This window comes from Schistocerca americana, chromosome X (genome assembly GCF_021461395.2).
Source record: "Schistocerca americana isolate TAMUIC-IGC-003095 chromosome X, iqSchAmer2.1, whole genome shotgun sequence".
NCBI classification, from domain to species: domain Eukaryota; kingdom Metazoa; phylum Arthropoda; class Insecta; order Orthoptera; family Acrididae; genus Schistocerca; species Schistocerca americana.
In genome coordinates, this window is record NC_060130.1 from 178631838 (window position 1) to 178654314 (window position 22477).

General features: G+C 43.0%; 1 protein-coding gene across 1 annotated transcript in view; it reads left to right on the forward strand.

Annotated features, from left to right (window-relative positions):
• Positions 1-19475, forward strand: part of LOC124555895 (RNA-binding protein with serine-rich domain 1-like) — an 89225-nt gene extending 69750 nt beyond the window's left edge. The window contains exon 4 of the mRNA XM_047129954.1: positions 19247-19475. Coding sequence (XP_046985910.1) covers positions 19247-19475 — 229 coding nt within the window. The remainder of the gene's footprint in view (positions 1-19246) is intronic.
• Positions 19476-22477: the final 3002 nt, after the last annotated feature.

Sequence of the window (22477 nt, forward strand, 5' to 3'; positions counted from 1 at the left end):
TCAGATGGGTAATGATGGCTGTTGCTAGGCATAATCATTGTAGCCTCATCTTTCATGTTACAGCTAAAATAGCTTTGATCATATGCAAATAGCATGGAATAAGGTGGAGAAGGGAGCAACTGTTTGGGTCTAGACTAAGGTTCAGTGGGACCTGTCATCCCGTGTGTCTAATCTCTTATGGAAGTGGCAGAAAAGTACCGTGAACATATTATAGTCCGTCTTGTAAATGATGTAATGGATCTCTCAGGTGTATCACCTTATAATATCTTATGGGTATGTTTATGATTAGCTTTGAATGTTGGTATGTGTACCAGACTGTGACTGAAAGTTTATCCCCAACATGGCAAAACTAGCTGTATGTGACTCTTACGTGACATTGTGTTAATCGTGGAAGTGGCTCTGTGATAATGAGGGAGGTGTTTTATTTGTATGAAGCAGTCCTTTGGTTAAGGTAACAGGTATTTCAGCCTAGAGTAGCTTCATGAAGCTGCTGGACAAACGGGTATTGCACTTGCTGAACCAAAAACGGCAAAGCAAGTTATGGCAAGTATTTTATGGATGCAAAAAGAATCATTTTTATTGGTTAGCTTGCTAAGGGTTGCAAAATAACAGCTGAATATGTGACACATCTTCTAGGCTAGCTCTATGAAAAGTTCAAAAAAGCCCAAAATTTCCTAAAAGAGAGAGGGAGGGAGAGAGATAGAGAGAAAATCATCTCATTTAGACTGTGCATCTGCCTAAAAAATACCTTGGGAATGGAAAAATTAAAGAAGAATTTGAATTATGAATTAGAAGATCCACTAGAATTGCCACCTATTGACTTCCCTTCGATATATATTTCTACAGAAATTTGTATCTGGGAAACATTTTTAATTGAATGAAGAGGTTATGGATGCCATCAGCAGATTTGTATTTTGCAGCCTTTTAGAATCACTGTACAAATATTGCATCTACTCTGCTCTTTCATAATAGTGAAAATGCATCAGTTTGTTTTCAAACTTGTTTCACATAATTTTATTACCATCATTTAGCCCAAAATGATTTATCCCTGGCCCATAATTTGAAAATATGAGTTGGTGGGCAGAAATTGTTACTGCAGAAGTCATTGCCTCCATTCAATTGGATTAAAAGTCGAATTTTGCTGAATCAACTGTGTACTTGTTGAGCAATGCTATGCTGAAGAAGTTTTTTTAAAGGAAAACTATTATGGATGATCTTTTTACAACACTTATTGATCTACCATCATATGTGGCCTTTAATATTACACTTATTCTATTTAAAAACTAAATCTACAGCTACATTACATCATTGTTTCACAGGTATCAGTTTCATTCACCTCCACCACCACAACATTGGAGAAGTCTGCCTCGTCGGCGACCTCAATGCTCCAGATCTTGTTGTTGAACACCTGTTCATTAAAGGTGGTACAGTTATTCAAGCTCCAGTAATTCACACTGATTTTGCTTGTGAAGAACCTCTTGGTTTACATACTGATCGATTGATTGATTTTTATTGTTGTAGAGACCTCAGAGATCATCTGAGGCATTACAAAAGTCAATATTACATAGTACAAATGTTACACAAATAATTACAAAAACAAGAAAAATATTACACAATATAAATATTACACAAATAATTATGGTATCTTCACACAAAAACAAAAAAGAGAAACTTCTGGTACAAATTGATATTGCATAGTAAATTTAGCCAATTACAGACTTACTCATATATAGAAGCATATAAAAACTGATCACAAGGAGACACTTTTTACAGAAACTGGGAACGTCAGGAAACAGGCCAAAATATAATTGCCAAATTGATTATTACATGAAACTGAAGCAATGACAGGAAGCTTAAAAGCTTGTTTTGGTGGAAACCAGTTTGTGGGTGCAAATGATTGTTAGAGCAATAGAAATTAGTGGTGGTAGTAAAATTTGGATAGTACAAATTTCATCAGCTTTAATTTTAATTTGTGGATGAAGTGAGATTAAAGGATTGCCTATAATTGTATAAATACTATCTGAATATTTTTAATGTTATAATTGATGTTACAAAGTACTCTGAGGAAACCAAAGTGTTGTGAAGATCTATTTTAAGACACGTGTTAACTTTTTGAATGATAAGTATCTATTACAGTCTAGATTTCCATGACTGTTGGAATGAACAGTACAATCAGGTTATTTATAGTTCTATTGATTTTAAATTACTATCACTGATTAAAAAAGTCTTATATGTCATTGTCACCATGTGCAGTGCCCTGTAGAAATAATTTGTTTCTTAGAGTAATATTTATTTTTATTGTATTCGTAATGTTTCTAATTTAAATTGGAATATGTGATGATAATCCTACAGTATATTTATTTTTCAGAACCCTAAATGGAATTCTATAAATTGAAAACTTCTGTCATCCCTCCTCTGTGTGCTGGAATTTTTCTGTGAGGTGCTTTTCAGAGAAGGGACAAAAAAGTAAGGTTATTTCCAATAAGGCAAGAATTGCTGTATGTGACTAATATGTGACATTGCATTAATGGTGGAAGTGGCTCTGTCATGATCAGAGAGGTGTTTTATTTGTAAAAAGCAGTCCTTTGGTTGAGATAACTGCTGCTGGATAAAAAGAAGGCAAAGTAATTTAAGAGAGAGAGAGAGAGTCTAGCCAAAAAAATACATTTGGTGTGGAATTGTGGTTTATTCATCTCATGACATACATTTGGAAGCCATTTGGTTTGCATACAGGAGACATGTCAGAAAGTTATTATACAATTACCATGATTTCTACACTAATAAATAATAGCATTAAAATAAATAATAACACTATAATGATATTTCTTGGAATATGTCTGCTTGTCTTTAAATATGTCTGCTTGTGTCTGTATATGTGTGGATGGACATGTGTGTGTGGGTGCGAGTGTATACCCGTCCTTTTTTCCCCCTAAGGTAAGTCTTTCCGCTCCCGGGATTGGAATGACTCCTTACCCTCTCCCTTAAAACCCACATCCTTTCATCTTTCCCTCTCCTTCCCTCTTTCCTGACGAAGCAACCGTTGGTTGCAAAAGCTTGAATTTTGTGTGTATGTATGTGTTTGTTTGTGTATCTATCGACCTGCCAGCGCTTTCCAATGGAATTTCCACCTATCGGCTTCCCTTCTATAGACATTTCCAAAGAAATTTATAAGTGGGAAATATTTTTAATCAAATGAAGAGGTTATTGACGGCATCAGTATGTTTGTATTTTGGTAACTTTCAGAATCACTTTGGAAGGATTGTATCTACTCACTGAAAAATGTTGGATGAAATGCATTAACACGAAAGGAAACTACATTGAGAAAATAGTGTGTTTTGGAATTAAGTCTCTCATTGCCTGGCTAAAAATTGTATACCTTTTCCTAGCTTACTCAATAGTTGAAAACCTGACTATTTCTATCAGTTTTAGTATATCTGTTTATTGCTAAACATAAAAATGTGACACAGTGGAAGGAAGAAAATTGGCTTGCAGCTTTCTTGTACAAATTTCTATGAATTAGGCATTGGTTAATTTCTGTGTGGGAAAGTTTCTTGAAGACCCTTACCATTTTGCAGTATTCAGCTAGTTTGTCATGTGTACCATTCTGCATGCTCATTTTAAAATGAGAAAACTTTATTGTATGTGTGCACCACACTCATTGACAGAGGAGCAAAAGACACTTTATTTAACGTGTTGTAATGAAATACTTGAATATTTTGAAATATTTTACTTTGTGGTCAACATTCCCACAGCTGATGATCATGACATTATTACTATGAAACAAAGATGTCATGATTTGAAAAGGGAGGTGCACTCATCAATATCTTAAATCTGGGTCTTCCAAAAAGAGAATGTTGATGGGTTTTTTACTGCAAAAGTAATGCTGAAACTTACATTGTCTAATTCTCAAAATAAAAAAAAATAAAAATTTTGAGGGCTTGTATACAGAACATTTGCTGCCTGAAAACTTGGAGACACTTAAAGTGAGACCCAGTGATTGGTTCCTTCATCACAACACCACTCAGTACATCAGTCAAAAATGTATTCTACTTAGCTGCAGTAGGCTTCAAAGTTCTAGTGCACTCTCTCTCTAGCTACCCTGTTTAATTTTTCTATATTTCCATTGGTGAAAATGTGGCTAAAAATACGGCATTTTTCTATACAAAAAGTGATTTTGTAAGCACAGGGCAATTAATCTTTCCAACTGCCAGAAGAATAGTGGAAAGAATGGATTAATGAATAGTTTTTGAGGAGAAACAGTTGCATTGACTTTGATCAAGTTATTTGGATAAAAGTAATGTCAAATTGGTGCTGGAAAACTTCCTTCGAGCCTGTGATACATGTATTTCAGTAGGTAGTGTATTGTTCTACTACATTTTCTAAAATTAAATTAATACTGTTGAGGGTAGCTGCATTCAGGTTCTTTTGTTTTGTTTTTTGGGAGGTAGGGGATTAGGTAATACCACTGTGTCCACAGAACTAAATGGTGAGCACCTCAGGGAGGCCAGTAAGTTATGGAGATTTGGCAAACAAGGGGTTCCCAAACTGGGGGCTGATCAGCGCAACCACTGATCTGTTACAGCAAGCACCAGAAACACTTCAGTAACTATTAATTGCTATGTTGTGTGTCATGGGGGACATGGTTGTAGTTTAAACACTTGGACTGTGAGGACTACGCAAACTCCTGTAAAGGACCCATACTGTGTAACAGGTCTAAAAGGTGGAGGGTTGTTGAGGATAATGGCCAATATTGGGCAACTTCTGACCCACTTGCCACACTCCAGTTGTTTCAAGCTTGTGCAGAAAGGTAGTGGTCAGCCTAGGCTGTTATTCATTTCCCTTGCTACTTGTGGGAACAAAATGACTGCTGCTAATTTCCTTAAAAGCACTTTCAGCATTTTACGTTGAGTTGGTGGATATTACCAGCAGCCTATTACCCAAATGAACATATGAGGTTAACCCTATTGATAAGACAACATGTCAGAATACATTTCTTGTAATAAAAAGGAAAGACATTTCTTTTGAGAAAGTGCCCTCATTCTACACAGAAAGATCATGAAAGAAATGCTGAGGTGTATTGTATTGTATGTTAACTGGGGACCTAGAAACGACAGAGAGGCTCCATCCATGCCACAGCCGCAGTGGTCCACAACCCCATGACGACTACCGCAGTCCACTTCACCCCAACACCAAACCCAGGGTTATTGTGCGGTTCGGCCCCCGGTGGACCCCCCAGGGAACGTCTCACACCAGACGAGTGTAACCCCTATGTTTGCGTGCTAGAGTAATGGTGGTGTATGTATACGTGGAGAATTTGTTTGCACAGCAATCGCCGACATACTGTAACTGAGGCGGAATAAGGAGAACCAGCCCGCATTCGCCGAGGCAGATGGAAAACCGCCTAAAAATCATCCACAGACTGGCCGGTTCACCGGACCTTGACACAAATCCGCCAGGCGGATTTGTGCCGGGGACCAGGCGCTCCTTCCTGCCCGGAAAGCCATGGATTAGACCGCATACCCAACCAGGCAGGCATGCTTAGGTGAGTGAAATATGTGTTCAGACTACTGGTTCAGGAATCACCTTCACAGGTAGCTACCAGCTGTCTAAAAGCGAACAACTTGTCAGAATCCTTCACTATATATGGGCTGTATGACACCCTTAGTTAAGGTGAAGATGTGATAACATTTGATAGTATGGGAAGTATCAGTAGAATGGGACTTAGGATAATGTGGATAAATGAAGGATCCATGAAAGTACATAACTTAGTGAAACACATAAATGGTACATTTACAAAAACTTCTGTATTCATGTTAACTTTCCTGTTTTGTTTGACCACATAAGAGCAGGATTTATCAGAGCGAAAATGTGCTGGTGTAAGCTGTTGCCAGCAGACCAGTCGGCAAAGAGGTTGCAAGAAGATCGACAAAGGCGCTGAATCAAGTGTGCCTATCAGGAGAGAGGCCAAAGACAGACATGTAAGCAATGTACCACCAACGCGCTCTCGACCGCCAATATTTATACCGCTGCTGCAGGCTGGAGGGCCCGGTCAGTGACAGACAGTCATTCGGTCAGCTGAGTTATTCACAGTCAATTCAGTTACTATTTTAGTTGGCATCTGTCAGTTGATGTCACCAGCTACGAGAGTGTAGTGTTTATAGCGGGACTTGTACTTCACGTGCAGTCAGGCCAATTTGGACAATTACAGAAGCTCTTGTACCACAGCACATGGATTAGCTTAAGATAAGTAGCTTCTTGTTCTTGTGAAAAAGAACCCTGTTAATAGATGTGTGCAGTTATGTTGTAGGAAGAGGGTACCGGCCACCAAACAACATCCTCTCCCTTGCTTCCCTTAGTACAAGACTCAACAGTGGCAACGACAACACAAAAGTGGCAATGGGGATAATTCAACAGTGCAGATCGAAGTTCAACAGCTTGGCCGTGTATTTTGCTTGCTTCTCTTGTGATTTAGCTTGCAGGGGTGATTATTTTACTAATTTGTTGTTGTGTTCCTGCATGTATTCCTATATATACTGGGTGGTCCATTGATCGTGACCGGGCCAAATATCTCACGAAATAAGCGTCAAACGAAAAAACTAAAAACGCGAAACTTGTCTAGCTTGAAGGGGAAAACCAGATGGTGCTATGGTTGGCCCGCTAGATGGCTCTGCCATAGGTCAAACGGATATCAACTGCGTTTTTTTTTTGTTTTTTTTTTTTGAGTGGGAACCCCCATTTTTTATTACATATTCGTGTAGTACGTAAAGAAATATGAATGTTTTAGTTGGACCACTTTTTTCGCTTTGTGGTAGATGGCGCTGTAATAGTCACAAACATATGGCTCACAATTTTAGACGAACAGTTGGCAGCAGGTGGGTTTTTTAAATTAAAATACAGAATGTAGGTACGTTTGAACATTTTATTTCGGTTGTTCCAATGTGATACATGTACCTTTGTGAACTTATCATTTCTGAGAACGCATGCTGTTACAGCGTGGTTACCTGTAAATACCACATTAATGCAATAAATGCTCAAAATGATGTCCGTCAACCTCAATGCATTTGCAATACGTGTAACGACATTCCTCACAACAGCGAGTAGTTCGCCTTCCGTAATGTTCGCAAATGCATTGACAATGCGCTGACACATGTTGTCAGGCGTTTCAGTGGATCACAATAGCAAATATCCTTCAACTTTCCCCACAGAAAGAAATCCGAGGACGTCAGATCCGGTGAACGTGCGTGCCATCGTATGGCGCTTCGACGACCAATCCACCTGTCATGAAATATGCTGTTCAATACCGCTTCAACCGCACACGAGCTATGTGCCGGACATCCATCATGTTGGAAATACATCTCCATTCTTTCATACAGTGAAACATCTTGTAGTAACATCTGTAGAACAATACGTAGGAAATCAGCATACATTGCACCATTTAGATTGCCATCAATAAAATGCCGCACTATACATTAACCCGCCAAGGTCGCTGATGTTCCACTTGTCGCAGCCATCGTGGATTTTCCGTTGCCTAATAGTGCATATTATGCCGGTTTACGTTACCGCTGTTGGTGAATGACGCTTCGTTGCTAAATAGAACGCGTGCAAAAAATCTGTCATCATCCCGTAATTTCTCTTGTTCCCAGTGGCAGAACTGTGCACGACGTTCAAAGTCGTCGCCATGCAATTCCTGGTGCATAGAAATATGGTACGGGTGCAATCGATGTTGATGTAGCATTCTCAACACCGACGTTTTTGAGATTACCGATTCTCGTGCAATTTGTCTGCTACTGATGTGCGGATTAGCCGCGACAGCAGCTAAAACATTTACTTGGGCATCATCATTTGTTGCAGGTCGTGGTTGACGTTTCACATGTGGCTGAGCACTTCCTGTTTCCTTAAATAACGTAAATATCCTGCGAACGGTCCGGACACTTGGATGATGTCTTCCAGGATACCGAGCAGCATACATAGCACACACCCGTTGGGCATTTTGATCACAATAGCCATACATCAACACGATATCGACCTTTTCCGCAATTGGTAAACGGTCCATTTTAACACGGGTAATGTATCACGAAGCAAATACCGTCCGCACTGGCGGAATGTTACGTGATACCATGTACTTATATGTTTGTGACTATTACAGCGCCATCTATCACAAAGCGAAAAAGGTGGTCCAACTAAAACATTCATGTTTCTTTACGTACTACACGAATATGTAATAAAAATGTGGGTTCCTATTTTAAGAAACGCAGTTGATATCCGTTTGACCCATGGCTGCGCCATCTAGCGGGCCAACCATACCGCCATCTGGTTTCCCCCTTCAAACTAGACAAGTTTCGTTCTTTGTAGTTTTTTCGTTTGACGATTATTTCGTGAGATATTTGGCCTGGTCGGGATCAATGGACCACCCTGTATATACTGACACTTACCTGTTACCTCGCCCTGAGGAACTCATGGACAGGCTCGGTGCAGGACGTTACTTTTCTAAGATAGATTTGCATGATGCCTACTTGGAAATGTGATGGATCTAATACAATCTTTTCAGTTTCAGAACCAACAGATTGCTGCCTTGCTAATGATGCGGCCACAACGAGCGCGTACACAGTCACGTGGACATGTAAACAGGCCTGTGAATTTAGTGCAGTCTTGCCCTAGATGTTTTGCTCGCCATAAAAGACAGGATTGCCTATCACGTAACGCAACATGTTATACGTGTGGAAAGAAAAACTCCAAGCAGTTTGTTTGCAATGGCACAAAAACGTCAATTATGTCCGCTACCAGAAAAAACTGCTCGTGCACATGCAGTGAACGTTGTGTCTTCCAAACCTGCAACAAATTCTGACAAAAGTAAGATTGAAGTTGTACCTCCTTCTCGCCCTAGTACTGTGCAACGACGTTCTAACAAACTATTTGTCTCATTACGAATTGCAGGCCGTTGTGTGAACTTTCAGTTAGATACAGGTGTCTCAGTCACTTTGCTTAACTATGCCACGTACAAACGCTCACCACGCCTTTGTAAATCTAGCAAGCACCTCACTGCTTACAACGGTCAGGATGGCCCAGTGCTTAGACAATGCAGTTTGCCTGCCACTTACAGAGCTCACACTAGGACAGTGAATTTCACTGTGTTAAACTCCAGAGACAGTGAGAATATATTCAGTTTAGATGCCTTTGATTTGTTCGGCCTTAGCATCCAAGACAATGTACTTTCCATATCAGCTTGTGCTCCTTTTAGCGCATGTTATGTTGAAAGACAATGCACAGTCTCAGTTTTTTCGTGCCCGGCCCGTTACATTTGCTTTAAGAGACAAAGTAACCAGTGAATTGAAAGAATTGCAAGATAATTGTGTAATTACTCCCATTCAAGCTAGTCAAAAGGCAATGGGACGGTTCATCGATCTTGTACTGTCTGTATTTTCCCGTCCATGACAGAGAGAGGACGTGGATTTATGCTTAGTTCACTAATAATACGAAATATGTCCATTCTTATGGTACGAAGCTGGACGCCGTAACATTGTCTACAAGGAAGAAGAGATAAATAACTTCAGGACTCAAAGAGCTATTATCTAATAATCCAATATTGTATCTTACAGATTTTTCGCGCATGCTCTTTGTCAAAGTTGCTTAACTCAAAGGATCTTCCCATTTGCAGCCCATATCTTCGCTAGGGAGATCCCCCATCTGCATCTGCTCTGCTTACATGCTTTGTTGCTTAAGCCGTCTGGTCGCATTCGTGTTGACTTCCAAGTCTACAGTCAACCAGCAGACAGTAGTTGACACTTATCTGTTACCTCAACCTGAGTAACTCATGGACAGGCTTGCTGCAGGACGTTACTTTTCTAAGATAGATTTGTATGATGCCTACTTGTAAATTCCATTGGTTGAAGAACCACAGAAAGTGTTTGTTGTAAATACACATTTAGGAGTGTTCTAGTATTTGTGTTTGTACTTCGACTCCTTCCATTTTTCAACGTTACTTGGAACAGTGTCATTTTGTTCAAACTACCTTGACGATATCTGTCGTCACAGGTCGTACACCAGATGAACACATTGCCAATTTGCGTACTCTTTTCCGAGTGCTGTCAGAAGCAGGACTCAAGTGTCGTCTCTGCCTCCCTCCCTCTCTAAAATAGGAGAAATCAGGGCTTGCACAGAAAAATTGAGTGCTCTTTTTTCCCGTGCACCGTTTGAGAGTGGAACGGTAGAGAGACAGCTTGAAGGTGGTTCATTGAACCCTCTGCCAGGCACTTTATTGTGAATAGCAGAGTAATCACGTAGGTGTAGATACTGGATAGAATATTAGTCCGGCTGCAGTTGTATATAATTGCTAAATGTGGAGCTATTTTATCATCATACTCTCAGGAGAACCTGACTGGTATACAACCAGGACCAGAGGCTTTGGCTTTATTAAGTGATTTAAGCTGTTTTGCTACACCAAGGATATCTACTTCTATGTTACTCATCTTGGCAGTTATTCTTGATTGGAATTCAGCAATATTTACTTCCTCTTCTTTGGTGAAGGAGTTTCGGAAAATCGTGTTTAATAACTCTGCTTTAGTGGCACTGTCATCAGCGACTTCACCGTTGTTATCGCGCAGTGAAGGTATTGATTGCGTCTTGCCACTGGTGTGCTTTATGTATGACCAGAATCTCTTTGGGTTTTCTGCCAGATTTCAAGACAGAATTTAGTTGCGGAAATTATTAAAAACATCTCACATTGAAGTATGCGCTATATTTCCAACTTTTGCAAAACTTTGCCAGTCTTGGTGATTTTGCGTTTTTTTAAATTTAGTATGCTTTTTTTCGCTGCTTCTGCAACAGCGATCTGGCCCGTTTTGTTTACCATTGGGGAGCAGTACAATCACTTATTAATTTATGTGGTATATATCTCTCAATTTCCGTCCATACTGTTTCTTTGAAATCATTCCACAACTTTTCTGCACTTGTATGATCAGATCGGAAGGAGCGAAGACTATCTCTTAAAAAGGCGTTAAGAACATTTTTATTAGCTTTTTTAAATAGCTATATGCGTTTCTTTTTTATGGTTGTAGGTGTTACGGTATGCAACCTAGCAGCGGTTGGTCACAGCCAGTGTGCTCCCTGCCGCCGTTGGATAAGTAGCAGCCAGCAGCAAGTCGTATACTCTTAGCTCACTTATTTGTTACATAGTTTAATTCTTAATTTCTTTGCGTGTTTTTGGGTACTTCCATTTTTTAATTCATAAATTTCGATAGTATTATAGTATTTGAGAGTTGTATCATCGCGCTTTAGTACCTGAATAGTGTAAATTCGCGTAGTCGTCTGTCTTCTGTTTTTGTTAGGAACGGCCAGTGTCGGTTGGTCACAGCCAGTGTGCTCCCTGCCGCCGTTGGATAAGCAGCAGCCAGCAGCAAATCGTATACTCTTAGCTCGCTTATTTGTTACATAGTTTAATTCTTAATTTCTTTGCGTGTTTTTGGGTACTTGCATTGTGTAATTCATAAATTTCGGGCGTATTATAGTATTTGAGAGTTGCAGCATCGCGTTTTAGTACCTGAATAACGTAAAATCGCGTAGTCTCCTTCCGCCACCGAGCAGTGTGTCAGCAGTGTGCAAGTAGCAGCATTACTGCATTTACTAGGCAATCTTGTATTTTAATAACCGTTTTAATTTTGTGTAGAATTGTTTGTGCTCTCTGTAGATTAGTTCTGACGATCTTTGCACAACAGTTTTTAGCATGGATAGGGACTGCAACTGCTGTGTTCGAATGCGGGCTGCGTTGGCATCCCTTCGCTCCCAGCTGCAGGCAGTGTTGGCTTCGGTCACACAGCTTGAGGCTATTGCCAAAGGGCATCACTGTGAGGGTCCGGATGGGGGTTTGTCAGGGACGGCCAGCTTGTCCCACGCCTCCCCCGATCGGACTACAGCTGTGGCTGCCCAGGATACTGCCCACATTGAGGCTGACCCTCACCTGTGGTAGAGTGGGAGGTCGTCTCGAGGTGTGGCAGTGGGCGAAAGACATTGCGGAGGACTGAACGGAAGGCCTCTCCAGTTTGTCTGACGAACCAGTTTCAGGCTCTGTCTCCAGCTGATACTGATCTTCGGGCGGATATGGCTGCTTGTCCTGTTCCAGAGGTTGCCCCTCAGTCTGCAAGATCTGGGCAGTCACAGCAAGTGGGCTTACCGGTAGTTGGGAGCTCCAACGTCAGGCGCGTAATGGGGCCCCTTAGGGATATGGCAGCAAGAGAGGGGAAGAAAATCAATGTGCACTCCCTGTGCATACCGGGGGGGGGGAGTCATTCCAGATGTGGAAAGGGTCCTTCCGGATGCCGTGAAGGGTACAGGGTGCACCCATTTGCAGGTTTTCTCTCATGTCGGCACCAATTATGTGTGTCGCTATGGATTGGAGTAAATCCTCTCTGGCTTCCGGCAGCTATCTGATTTGGTGAAGACTGCCAGTCTCGCTAGCAGGATAAAAGCAGAGCTCACCATCTGTAGCATCGCCAACAGGATTGACTGTGGATCTTTGGTACAGAGCCGAGTGGAGGGTCTGAATCAGAGGCTGAGACAGTTCTGCGACCGTGTGAGCTGCAGATTCCTCGACTTGTGCCATAGGGTGGTGGTGTTTCGGGTTCCGCTGGATAGGTCAAGAGTCCACTGCACGCAGCAGGCGGCTACACGGGTAGCAGGGGTTGTGTGGCGTGGACTGGACGGTTTTTTAGATTAGATGGCCTCGGGCAAGTGCAAAAAGGGCAACAGCCTCAAAGGGTGCGGGGCAAAGTCAGGACATGCGGGGACCAAGCAGCAATCGGTTGTTGCTGTTGTGGTCTTCAGTCCTGAGACTGGTTTGATGCAGCTCTTCATGCTACTCTATCCTGTGCAAGCTTCTTCATCTCCCAGTAACTACTGCAACCTACATCCTTCTGGATCTGCTTAGTGTATTCATCTCTTAGTCTCCCTCTACGATTTTTACCCTTCACGCTGCCCTCCAGTACTAAATTGGTGATCCCTTGATGCCTCAGAACATGTCCTACCCACCGATCCCTTCTTCTAGTCAAGTTGTGCCACAAACTTCTCTTCTCCCCAATCCTATTCAGTACCTCCTCATTAGTTATGTGATCTACCCATCTAATCTTCAGCATTCTTCTGTAGCACCACATCTCAAAAGCTTCTATTCTCTTTTTGTCCAAACTATTTATCGTCCATGTTTCACTTCCATACATGGCTACACTCCATACAAATACTTTCAGAAACGATTTGCTGACACTTAAATCTATACTCGATGTTAACAAATTTCTCTTCTTCAGAAATGCCTTCCTTGCCATTGCCAGTCTACATTTTATATCCTCTCTACTTCGACCATCATCAGTTATTTTGCTCCCCAAATAGCAAAACTCCTTTACTACTTTAAGTGTCTCATTTCCTAATCTAATTCCCTGAGCATCACCCGACTTAATTCGACTACATTCCATTATCCTCGTTTTGCTTTTGTTGATGTTCATCTTATATCCTCCTTTCAAGACACTATCCATTCCGTTCAACTGCTCTTCCAAGTCTGTTGCTGTCTCTGACAGAATTACAATGTCATCGGCAAACCCCAAAGTTTTTATTTCTTCTCCATGGATTTTAATACCTACTCCAAATTTTTCTTTTGTTTCTTTCACTGCTTGCTCGATTGAATAACATCGGAGAGAGACTACAACCATGTCTCACTCCCTTCCCAACCACTGCTTCCCTTTCGTGTCCCTCGACTCTTATAACTGCCATCTGGTTTCTGTACAAATTGTAAATAGCCTTTTGCTCCCTGTATTTTACCCCTGCCACCTTCAGAATTTGAAAGCGATTATTCCAGTCAACATTGTCAAAAGCTTTATCTAAGTCTACAAATGCTAGAAATGTAGGCTTGCCTTTCCTTAATCTAGCTTCTAAGATAAGTCGTAGGGTCAGTATTGCCTCACGTGTTCCAATATTTCTACGGAATCCAAACTGATCTTCCCTGAGGTCGGTTTCTACTAGTTTTTCCATTCGTCTGTAAAGAATTCGCGTTAGTATTTTGCAGCCGTGGCTTATTAAACTGATAGTTCGATAATTTTCGCATCTGTCAGCACCTGCTTTCTTTGGGATTGGAATTATTATATTCTTCTTGAAGTCTGAGGGAATTTCGCCTGTCTCATATATCTTGGTCATCAGATGGTAGAGTTTTGTCAGGACTGGCTCTCCGAAGGCTGTCAGTAGTTGTAATGGAATGTTGTCTACACCCGGGGCCTTGTTTCGACTCAGGTCTTTCAGTGCTCTGTCAAACTCTTCGGTATTGTAATTGTAAACTGTCGAAGCTGCATTGGTAAAGTACCGGAACTTCAAGCGCTGATAGAAAGCACCGATGATGAAATCGTTATAGGTACGGAAAGCTGGCTGAAGCCAGAGATAAATTCTGCCAAAATTTTTACAAAGGCACAGACGGTGTTTAGAAATGATAGATTGCATGCAACCGGTGGTGGCGTGTTTGTCGCTGTTAGTAGTAGTTTATCCTGTAGTGAAGTAGAAGTGGATAGTTTCTGTGAATTATTATGGGTGGAGGTTACAGTCAACAACCGAGCTAGGTTAATAATTGGCTCCTTTTACCGACCTGCCGACTCAGCAGCATTAGTGGCAGAACCACTAAGAGAAAATCTGGAATACATTTCACATGCATTTTCTCAGCATGTTATAGTCTTAGGTGGAGATTTCAATTTACCAGATATAGACTGGGACACTCAGATGTTTAGGACGGGTGGTAGGGATAGAGCATCGAGTGACATTATACTGAGTGCACTATCCGAAAATTACCTCGAGCAATTAAACAGAGAACCGACTCGTGGAGATAACATCTTGGACCTACTGATAACAAACAGATCCGAACTTTTCGACTCTGTAAGCGCAGAACAGGGAATCAGTGATCATACGGCCGTTGCAGCATCCCTGAATATGGAACTAAATAGGAATATAAAAAAGGGAGTAAGGTTCATCTGTTTAGCAAGAGTAATAGAAGGCAGATTTTAAACTACGTAACAGGTCAAAACGAAAATTTCTGTTCTGACACTGACAATGTTGAGCGTTTATGGAAAAAGTTCAAGGCAATCGTAAAATGCATTTTAGACAGGTACGTGCCGAGTAAAACTGTGATGGACGGGGAAAACCCAGCGTGGTTCAACACCAAAATTAGGAAACTACTGCGAAAGCAAAGAGAGCTTCACTCCAAGTTTAAACGCAGCCAAAACCTCTCAGACAAACAGAAGCTAAACGATGTCAAAGTTAGTGTAAGGAGGGCTATGCGTGAAGCGTTCAGTGAATTCGAAAGTACAATTCTATCTACCGACTTGACAGAAAATCCTAGGAAGTTCTGGTCTTACGTTAAATCAGTAAGCGGCTCGAAACAGCATATCCAGACACTCCGGGATGATGATGGCATTGAAACAGAGGATGACACGCGTAAAGCTGAAATACTAAACACCTTTTTCCAAAGCTGTTTCGCAGAGGAAGACCGCACTGCAGTTCCTTCTCTAAATCCTCGCGCAAACGAAAAAATGGCTGACATCAAAATAAGTGCCCAAGGTATAGAAAAGCAACTGGAGTCACTCAACAGAGGAAAGTCCACTGGACCTGACGGGATACCAATTCGATTCTACACAGAGTACGCGAAAGAACTTGCCCCCCTTCTAACAGGCGTGTGCCGTAAGTCTCTAGACGAACGGAAGGTTCCAAATGATTGGAAAAGAGCGCAGGTAGTCCCAGTCTTCAAGAAGGGTCGTCGAGCAGATGCGCAAAACTATAGACCTATATCTCTGACGTCGATCTGTTGTAGAATTTTAGAATATGTTTTTTACTCGCGTATCGTGTCGTTTCTGGAAACCCAGAATCTGCTCTATAGGAATCAACATGGATTCCGGAAACAGCGATCGTGTGAGACCCAACTCGCTTTATTTGTTCATGAGACTCAGAAAATATTAGATACAGGCTCCCAGGTAGATGCTATTTTCCTTGACTTCCGGAAGGCGTTCGATACAGTTCCGCACTGTCGCCTGATAAACAAAGTAAGAGCCTACGGAATATTAGACCAGCTGTGTGGATGGATTGAAGAGCTTTTAGCAAACAGAAGACAGCATGTTGTTATCAATGGAGAGACGTCTACAGACGTTAAAGTAACCTCTGGCGTGCCACAGGAGAGTGTTATGGGACCATTGCTTTTCACAATATATATAAATGACCTATTAGATAGTGTCGGAAGCTCCACGCGGCTTTTCCCGGATGATGCTGTAGTATACGGAGAAGTTGCAGCATTAGAAAATTGTAGCGAAATGCAGGATAGGTCCTTGGTGCAGGGAGTGGCAACCGACCCTTAACATAGACAAATGTAATGTATTGCGAGTACATAGAAAGAAGGATCCTTTATTGTATGATTATATGATAGCGGAACAAACACTGGTAGCAGTTACTTCTCTAAAATATCTGGGAGTATGCGTGCGGAACGATTTGAAGTGGAATGATCATATAAAATTAATTGCTGGTAAGGCGGGTACCAGGTTGAGATTCATTGCGAGAGTCCTTAGAAAATGTAGTCCACCAAGAAAGGGGGTGGCTTACAAAACACTCGTTCGACCTATATTTGAGCATTGCTCATCAGTGTGGGATCCATACCAGATCGGGTTGACGGAGGAGATAGAGAAGATCCAAAGGAGAGCGGCGCGTTTCGTCGCAGGGTTATTTGGTAAGCGTGATAGCGTTACGGAGATGTTTAGCAAACTCAAGTGGCAGACTCTGCAAGACAGGCGCTCTGCATCGCGGTGTAGCTTGCTGTCCAGGTTTCGAGAGGGTGCGTTTCTGGATGAGGTATCGAATATATTGCTTCCCACTACTTATACCTCCAGAGGAGATCACGAATGTAAAATTAGATTCGAGCACTCACGAAGGCTTTCCGGCAGTCGTTCTTCCCGCGAACCATACGCGACTGGAACAGAAAAGGGATGTAGTGACAGTGGCACGTAAAGTGCCCTCCGCTACACACCGTTGGGTGGCTGGCAAAAAAATGGTTCAAATGGCTCTGAGCACTATGGGACTTAACATCTATGGTCATCAGTCCCCTAGAACTTAGAACTACTTAGACCTAACTAACCTAAGGACAGCACACAACACCCAGTCATCACGAGGCAGAGAAAATCCCTGACCCCGCAGGGAATCGAACCCGGGAACCCGGGCGTGGGAAGCGAGAACGCTACCGCACGACCACGAGCTGCCGACGAGTGGCTTGCAGAGTATAAATGTAGATGTAGACTGAGCATGTCAACGCTGATGCCCTCTCCCACCTTCTATGGGGACCCGATTCAGAGTTCAACAAAGAAGATATTCTGTGTTTTGGCATCTATGAAGAAGCAGAAGCCCCCGTAGATTCTATTCCCATTACCAGCTCACGGGTCGCCACCTCATGCGCTGGGATATATTTTTGGCGCACTACCAGTATGAGATTCCCTTCTGCAACATCACTGAGCATGTCAACGCTGATGCTCTCTCCCACCTTCCACGGGAACCCGATCCAGAGTTCGACAAAGAAGGAATTCTGTGTTTTGGCATCGATGAAGAAGCAGAAGCCGCCGTAGATTCTATTCCCATTACCAGCTCACAGGTCGCAGACTCAAATGGTAACAATGAGGTAATCCAACAAGCCGGAGTCACATACTTCATACATGGTGTGAACAACAATCTCCCAACTCTTCTGAACCATTCTGTCAGTTCTTTAATGACTGCCATCACCTCATGCTGATCGACGGAGTGATTCTACTCGTTTCCTATGAGATTCACCCCCGAGTAATCAATCCTTATTCTCTACATCGGCACGTCCTACAGCTATTGCACCAACTGTGGTGTCACCGCCAGACACCACACTTGCTAGGTGGTAGCCTTTAAATCGGCTGCGGTCCATTAGTATTCGTCGGACCAGCGTGTCGCCACTGTCAGTGATAGCAGACCGAGCGCCACCACACGGCAGGTCTAGAGAGACGTACTAGCACTCGCCCCAGTTGTACAGCCGACTTTGCAAGGAAAGGTTCACTGACAACTACGCTCTCATTTGCCGAGACGATAGTTAGCATAGCCTTCAGCTGCGTCATTTGCTACGACCTAGCTAGGTGCCATTACCAATCAATATTTATTATATGAAGCCTGTATCATCAAGAGAGATGTTCTACAATTGTGGATTAAAGTTAAGTATTACATCATCTACGTACTTTATTTGCAATTCTCAAGATATTGTCCTGTTCCAGACCTCACGCCAGTCAGCGTGTAATTAAACGCGTGCATTTCGGCCTCCTCTAGAAACACTACACCAACCTCACTGGGGGATATCACGAACTAAACTCCAGGCTTGGAGGTTCACTTACTGGCTGGGAATGAAGCAGGAGATTGAACGACTTACCCAAACGTGTCCATCCTCTCAAAGCCAGAAGTCAGCCCCTCATTCATTTGCTTCTTGGCCACCATGTGCTACCCTTGGGTACACATTGAGTTTTTTGGGGCAATGTTTAACACTATGTTCTTGATAGTGGTTGATGCTTACTCCACATTTCTGTACATTGTCCAATGCATTACCACGTTAACCACCGACACTATCACAGCCTTAGAAAAAAAAATTTGCGATTGAAGGTCTGGCAGAAGTGCTCATAACAGACAATGGTCTACAATTCCGTAACGAGGACTTTCTATGCCCAGCATGGCATTTGCCACATTTCAGTGGCGCCCTCTCATCCACAATCTAATGGAGAATTCGATAGGACAGTCTGCACTTTCAAAATTCAGATGAAGAAATACCTCCAGTATCATTTCACTGTTGCACCGCTAACTTTTTTTTCAGCAGTTACAGGTCTACACGCACAGGAGACAAAAGTCCAGTAGCCCCAGACCCTCTTGAGCCTGCTCATGCTGACCATGACCAGCACCACCGCTACCTGCTTCCAAGTTCAACCTTGGGATCTTGGTTTGGGCAAAAGGATTTGACTGTCAACCAGCCCCGATTTTGGGAACAATCGTGCAGTGCTGGGTCCAGAATATATTAAGGGTGCAGCTTCTGAACTGGGAGATTCTGTGACATGTCAATTCACTTTGTCTCCGACTAGTTTCCCAACAATTTTTTCTGTCTCCATCTCCACACCATCATTACCAGCCCCCCTAGTTCCCCTCCTACCCCAAACCACTTAGCCAGTGTAACACCAGACTTATACATGCCTTTTGCCCACAGCCAGCTGGCCAACAGCACACCCCAACAAGAGCGACCTACCCCAGGCATCGCCCAGATCCCGAGGCCACCCTTTCCAGACTACGAGATGTCGGCCAATCACCAACCACGAGTAATTCCAGATGAAGATGAAGGCATGCTGCTGACTCCTCCTGCTCCACTGCTGAGATGCACACCATACAACTGTCTCCTCTGGTCAGGGTGTGTTCATCTGTATGCTCCTGTGCCCTGAGTCACCAACGACACTGAGAACTTGGAGAAGGATCCCATGGATGAGGCGTTCATTCGAAGCAGATGGTTCCCCAAGGAGGGAAGAGGTGTGATACCCACCACTATTACAACTCTGCACCAAGCAGCAGTGCACTATTACATGCAGCCGAGAAACACATTCTCCATGCATGGCCTGCTACTAGCATCGCAGGGTGCCTTCGCATGCACGCGCTCACACCCCTTAAATGACAGCGATTGGCCACCCATAACACTCAATGATTGGCCACCCAGAATATACAGCGACCACAGCCCCCGACTCCATCAACTATGGAGCCTTATATAACAACGCTACTGACGTCTACAAGTTAGTTCTCATCGTGCTATTTTCCAGTCTACAACTAGGAAGTGCTACGCTGTGGTGGGCCTGCTGTTCGATGCTGATTTGGCTGTGCTCTGGACGTAGAATCGGAATGCTGTACTGGAACTTGGACTTCAAAGTTAACTAGGCTTAGTATGTCAATGAACTTGTGATTTCCGCCGGAGTAGTGCATTTCACTTACACTTCCTGCACATTGGTATAACCACCATCAACTTATATAATTTTCATAAAGCGTTGATCTACAAGTTTGGGTTTGTAACAGAATTACTTTTTATCGGTGTTGTGCCAATAAAGCATAGAATAGTGATGTATTTATTGTGTTATGACTGGTTATAACACTCTTGTAATTTGGGAATCTGTGTATTTATTTAAGGAATATTGTCAATGTTTCTGCAGGTATGTACCAGCTGGAAATCACATTTAAACTGTATGTCTTCCCAGCTTTTCTTGTATTTGGGGGGGGGGGGGGACTCCATATATATTTAAGACTCATTGTCAATGTTTATATTGATGTGCAGCAGCTGGGAGTCACATTTTAAATTACACACACCAAAAAAAAAAAAAAGTTTTGCATCGCCCTGGTTCCCAGAACTCCTGAAGATAGTCCTTGACTCTGAACATTGTACCATAGACACAGTCGCCAGCCGGTGTGGCCGAGTGGTTCTAGGCACTTCAGTCTGGAACCGCGCGACCGCTACGGTCGCAGGTTCAAATCGTGCCTCGGGCATGGATGTGTGTGATGTCCTTAGGTTAGTTAGGTTTAAGTAGTTCTAGGTTCTAGGGAACTGATGACCTCAGATGATGAGTCCCATAGCGCTCAGAGCCATTTGAACCATAGACACAGTCCCTTTGACTGTTCAGAGATGTCACTAAACCCACCCAAAGATGTAAACAATCATGCATGAGCAGCGCCTATTAGATGGAGGGCTCCAACAGTCGACCAGTTCCAGTCATTCCACCAGGAAGAGGTACACAGCTCGTGTTTTCTGTAATTCAACCATGCCCAGACGGTCAATACCGCGGTTCGATCGTCTCTGCATTGTTACTTTGTGCCAGGAAAGGCTCTCAACAAGGGAAGTGTCCAGGCGTCTAGGAGTGAACAAAGCGATGTTGTTTGGACATGGAGGAGATACAGAGAGACAGGAACTGTCGATGACATGCCTCCCTCTGCTCACCCAAGGGCTACTGCTGCAGTGGATGACCGCTTCCTACGGATTATGGCTCGGAGGAACCCTGACAGCAACGCCACCATGTTGAATGATGCTTTTCGTGCAGCCACAGGACGTCATAATACGACTCAAACTGTGCTCAATAGACTGCATGATACGCCACTTTACTCCCGACGTCCATGGCCAGGTCCATCTTTGCAACCACGACACCATGCAGCACGGTACAGATGGACCCAACAACATGCCGAATGGACGGCTCAAGATTAGCATCACATTCTCTTCACTGATGAGTGTCGCAAATGCCTTCAACCAGACAGTCGTTGGATACGTGTTTGAAGGCAACTGTAAGGGGTCCATGATCCCACGAAACTTGCAGGAAACATTCCTCACACACAAATAAAGAAAAGATTTTATGCGTACATGTGTCCGGAAACGCTTAATTTCCATGTTAGAGTTCATTTTAGTTTCGTCAGTATGTACTGTACTTCCTCGATTCACCGCCAGTTGGCCCAATTGAAGGAAGGTAACGTTGACTTCGGTGCTTGTGTTGACATGCGACTCATTGCTCTACAGTACTAGCATCAACACATCAGTACGTAGCATCAACAGGTTAGTGTTCATCATGAACGTCGTTTTGCAGTCAGTGCAATGTTTACAAATGCGAAGTTGGTAGATGCCAATTTGATGTATGGATTAGCACGGGGCAATAGCCGTGGCGCGGTACGTTTGTATCGAGACATATTTCCAGAACGAAGGTGTCCCGACAGGAAGACGTTCGAAGCAATTGGTCGGCGTGTTAGGGAGCACGGAACATTCCAGCCTATGACTCGCGACTGGGGAAGACCTAGAACGACGAGGACACCTGCAATGGACGAGGCAATTCTTCGTGCAGATGACGATAACCCTAATGTCAGCGTCAGAGAAGTTACTGCTGTACAAGGTAACGTTGACCACGTCACTGTATGGAGAGTGCTACGGGAGAACCAGTTGTTTCCGTACCATGTACAGCGTGTGCAGGCACTATCAGCAGCTGATTGGCCTCCACGGGTACACTTCTGCGAATGGTTCATCCAACAATGTGTCAATCCTCATTTCAGTGCAAATATTCTCTTTACGGGTGAGGCTTCATTCCAACGTGATCAAATTGTAAATTTTCACAATCAACATGTGTGGGCTGACGAGAATCCGCACGCAATTGTACAATCACGTCATCAACACAGATTTTCTGTGAACGTTTGGGCAGGCATTGTTGGTGATGTCTTGATTGGGCCCCATGTTCTTCCACCTACACTCAATGGAGCGTGTTATTATGATTTCATACGGGATACTCTACCTGTGCTGCTAGAACATGTGCCTTTACAAGTACGACACAACATGTGGTTCATGCACGATGGAGCTCCTGCACATTTCAGTCGAAGTGTTCGTACACTTCTCAACAACAGATTCGGTGACCGATGGATTGGTAGAGGCGGACCA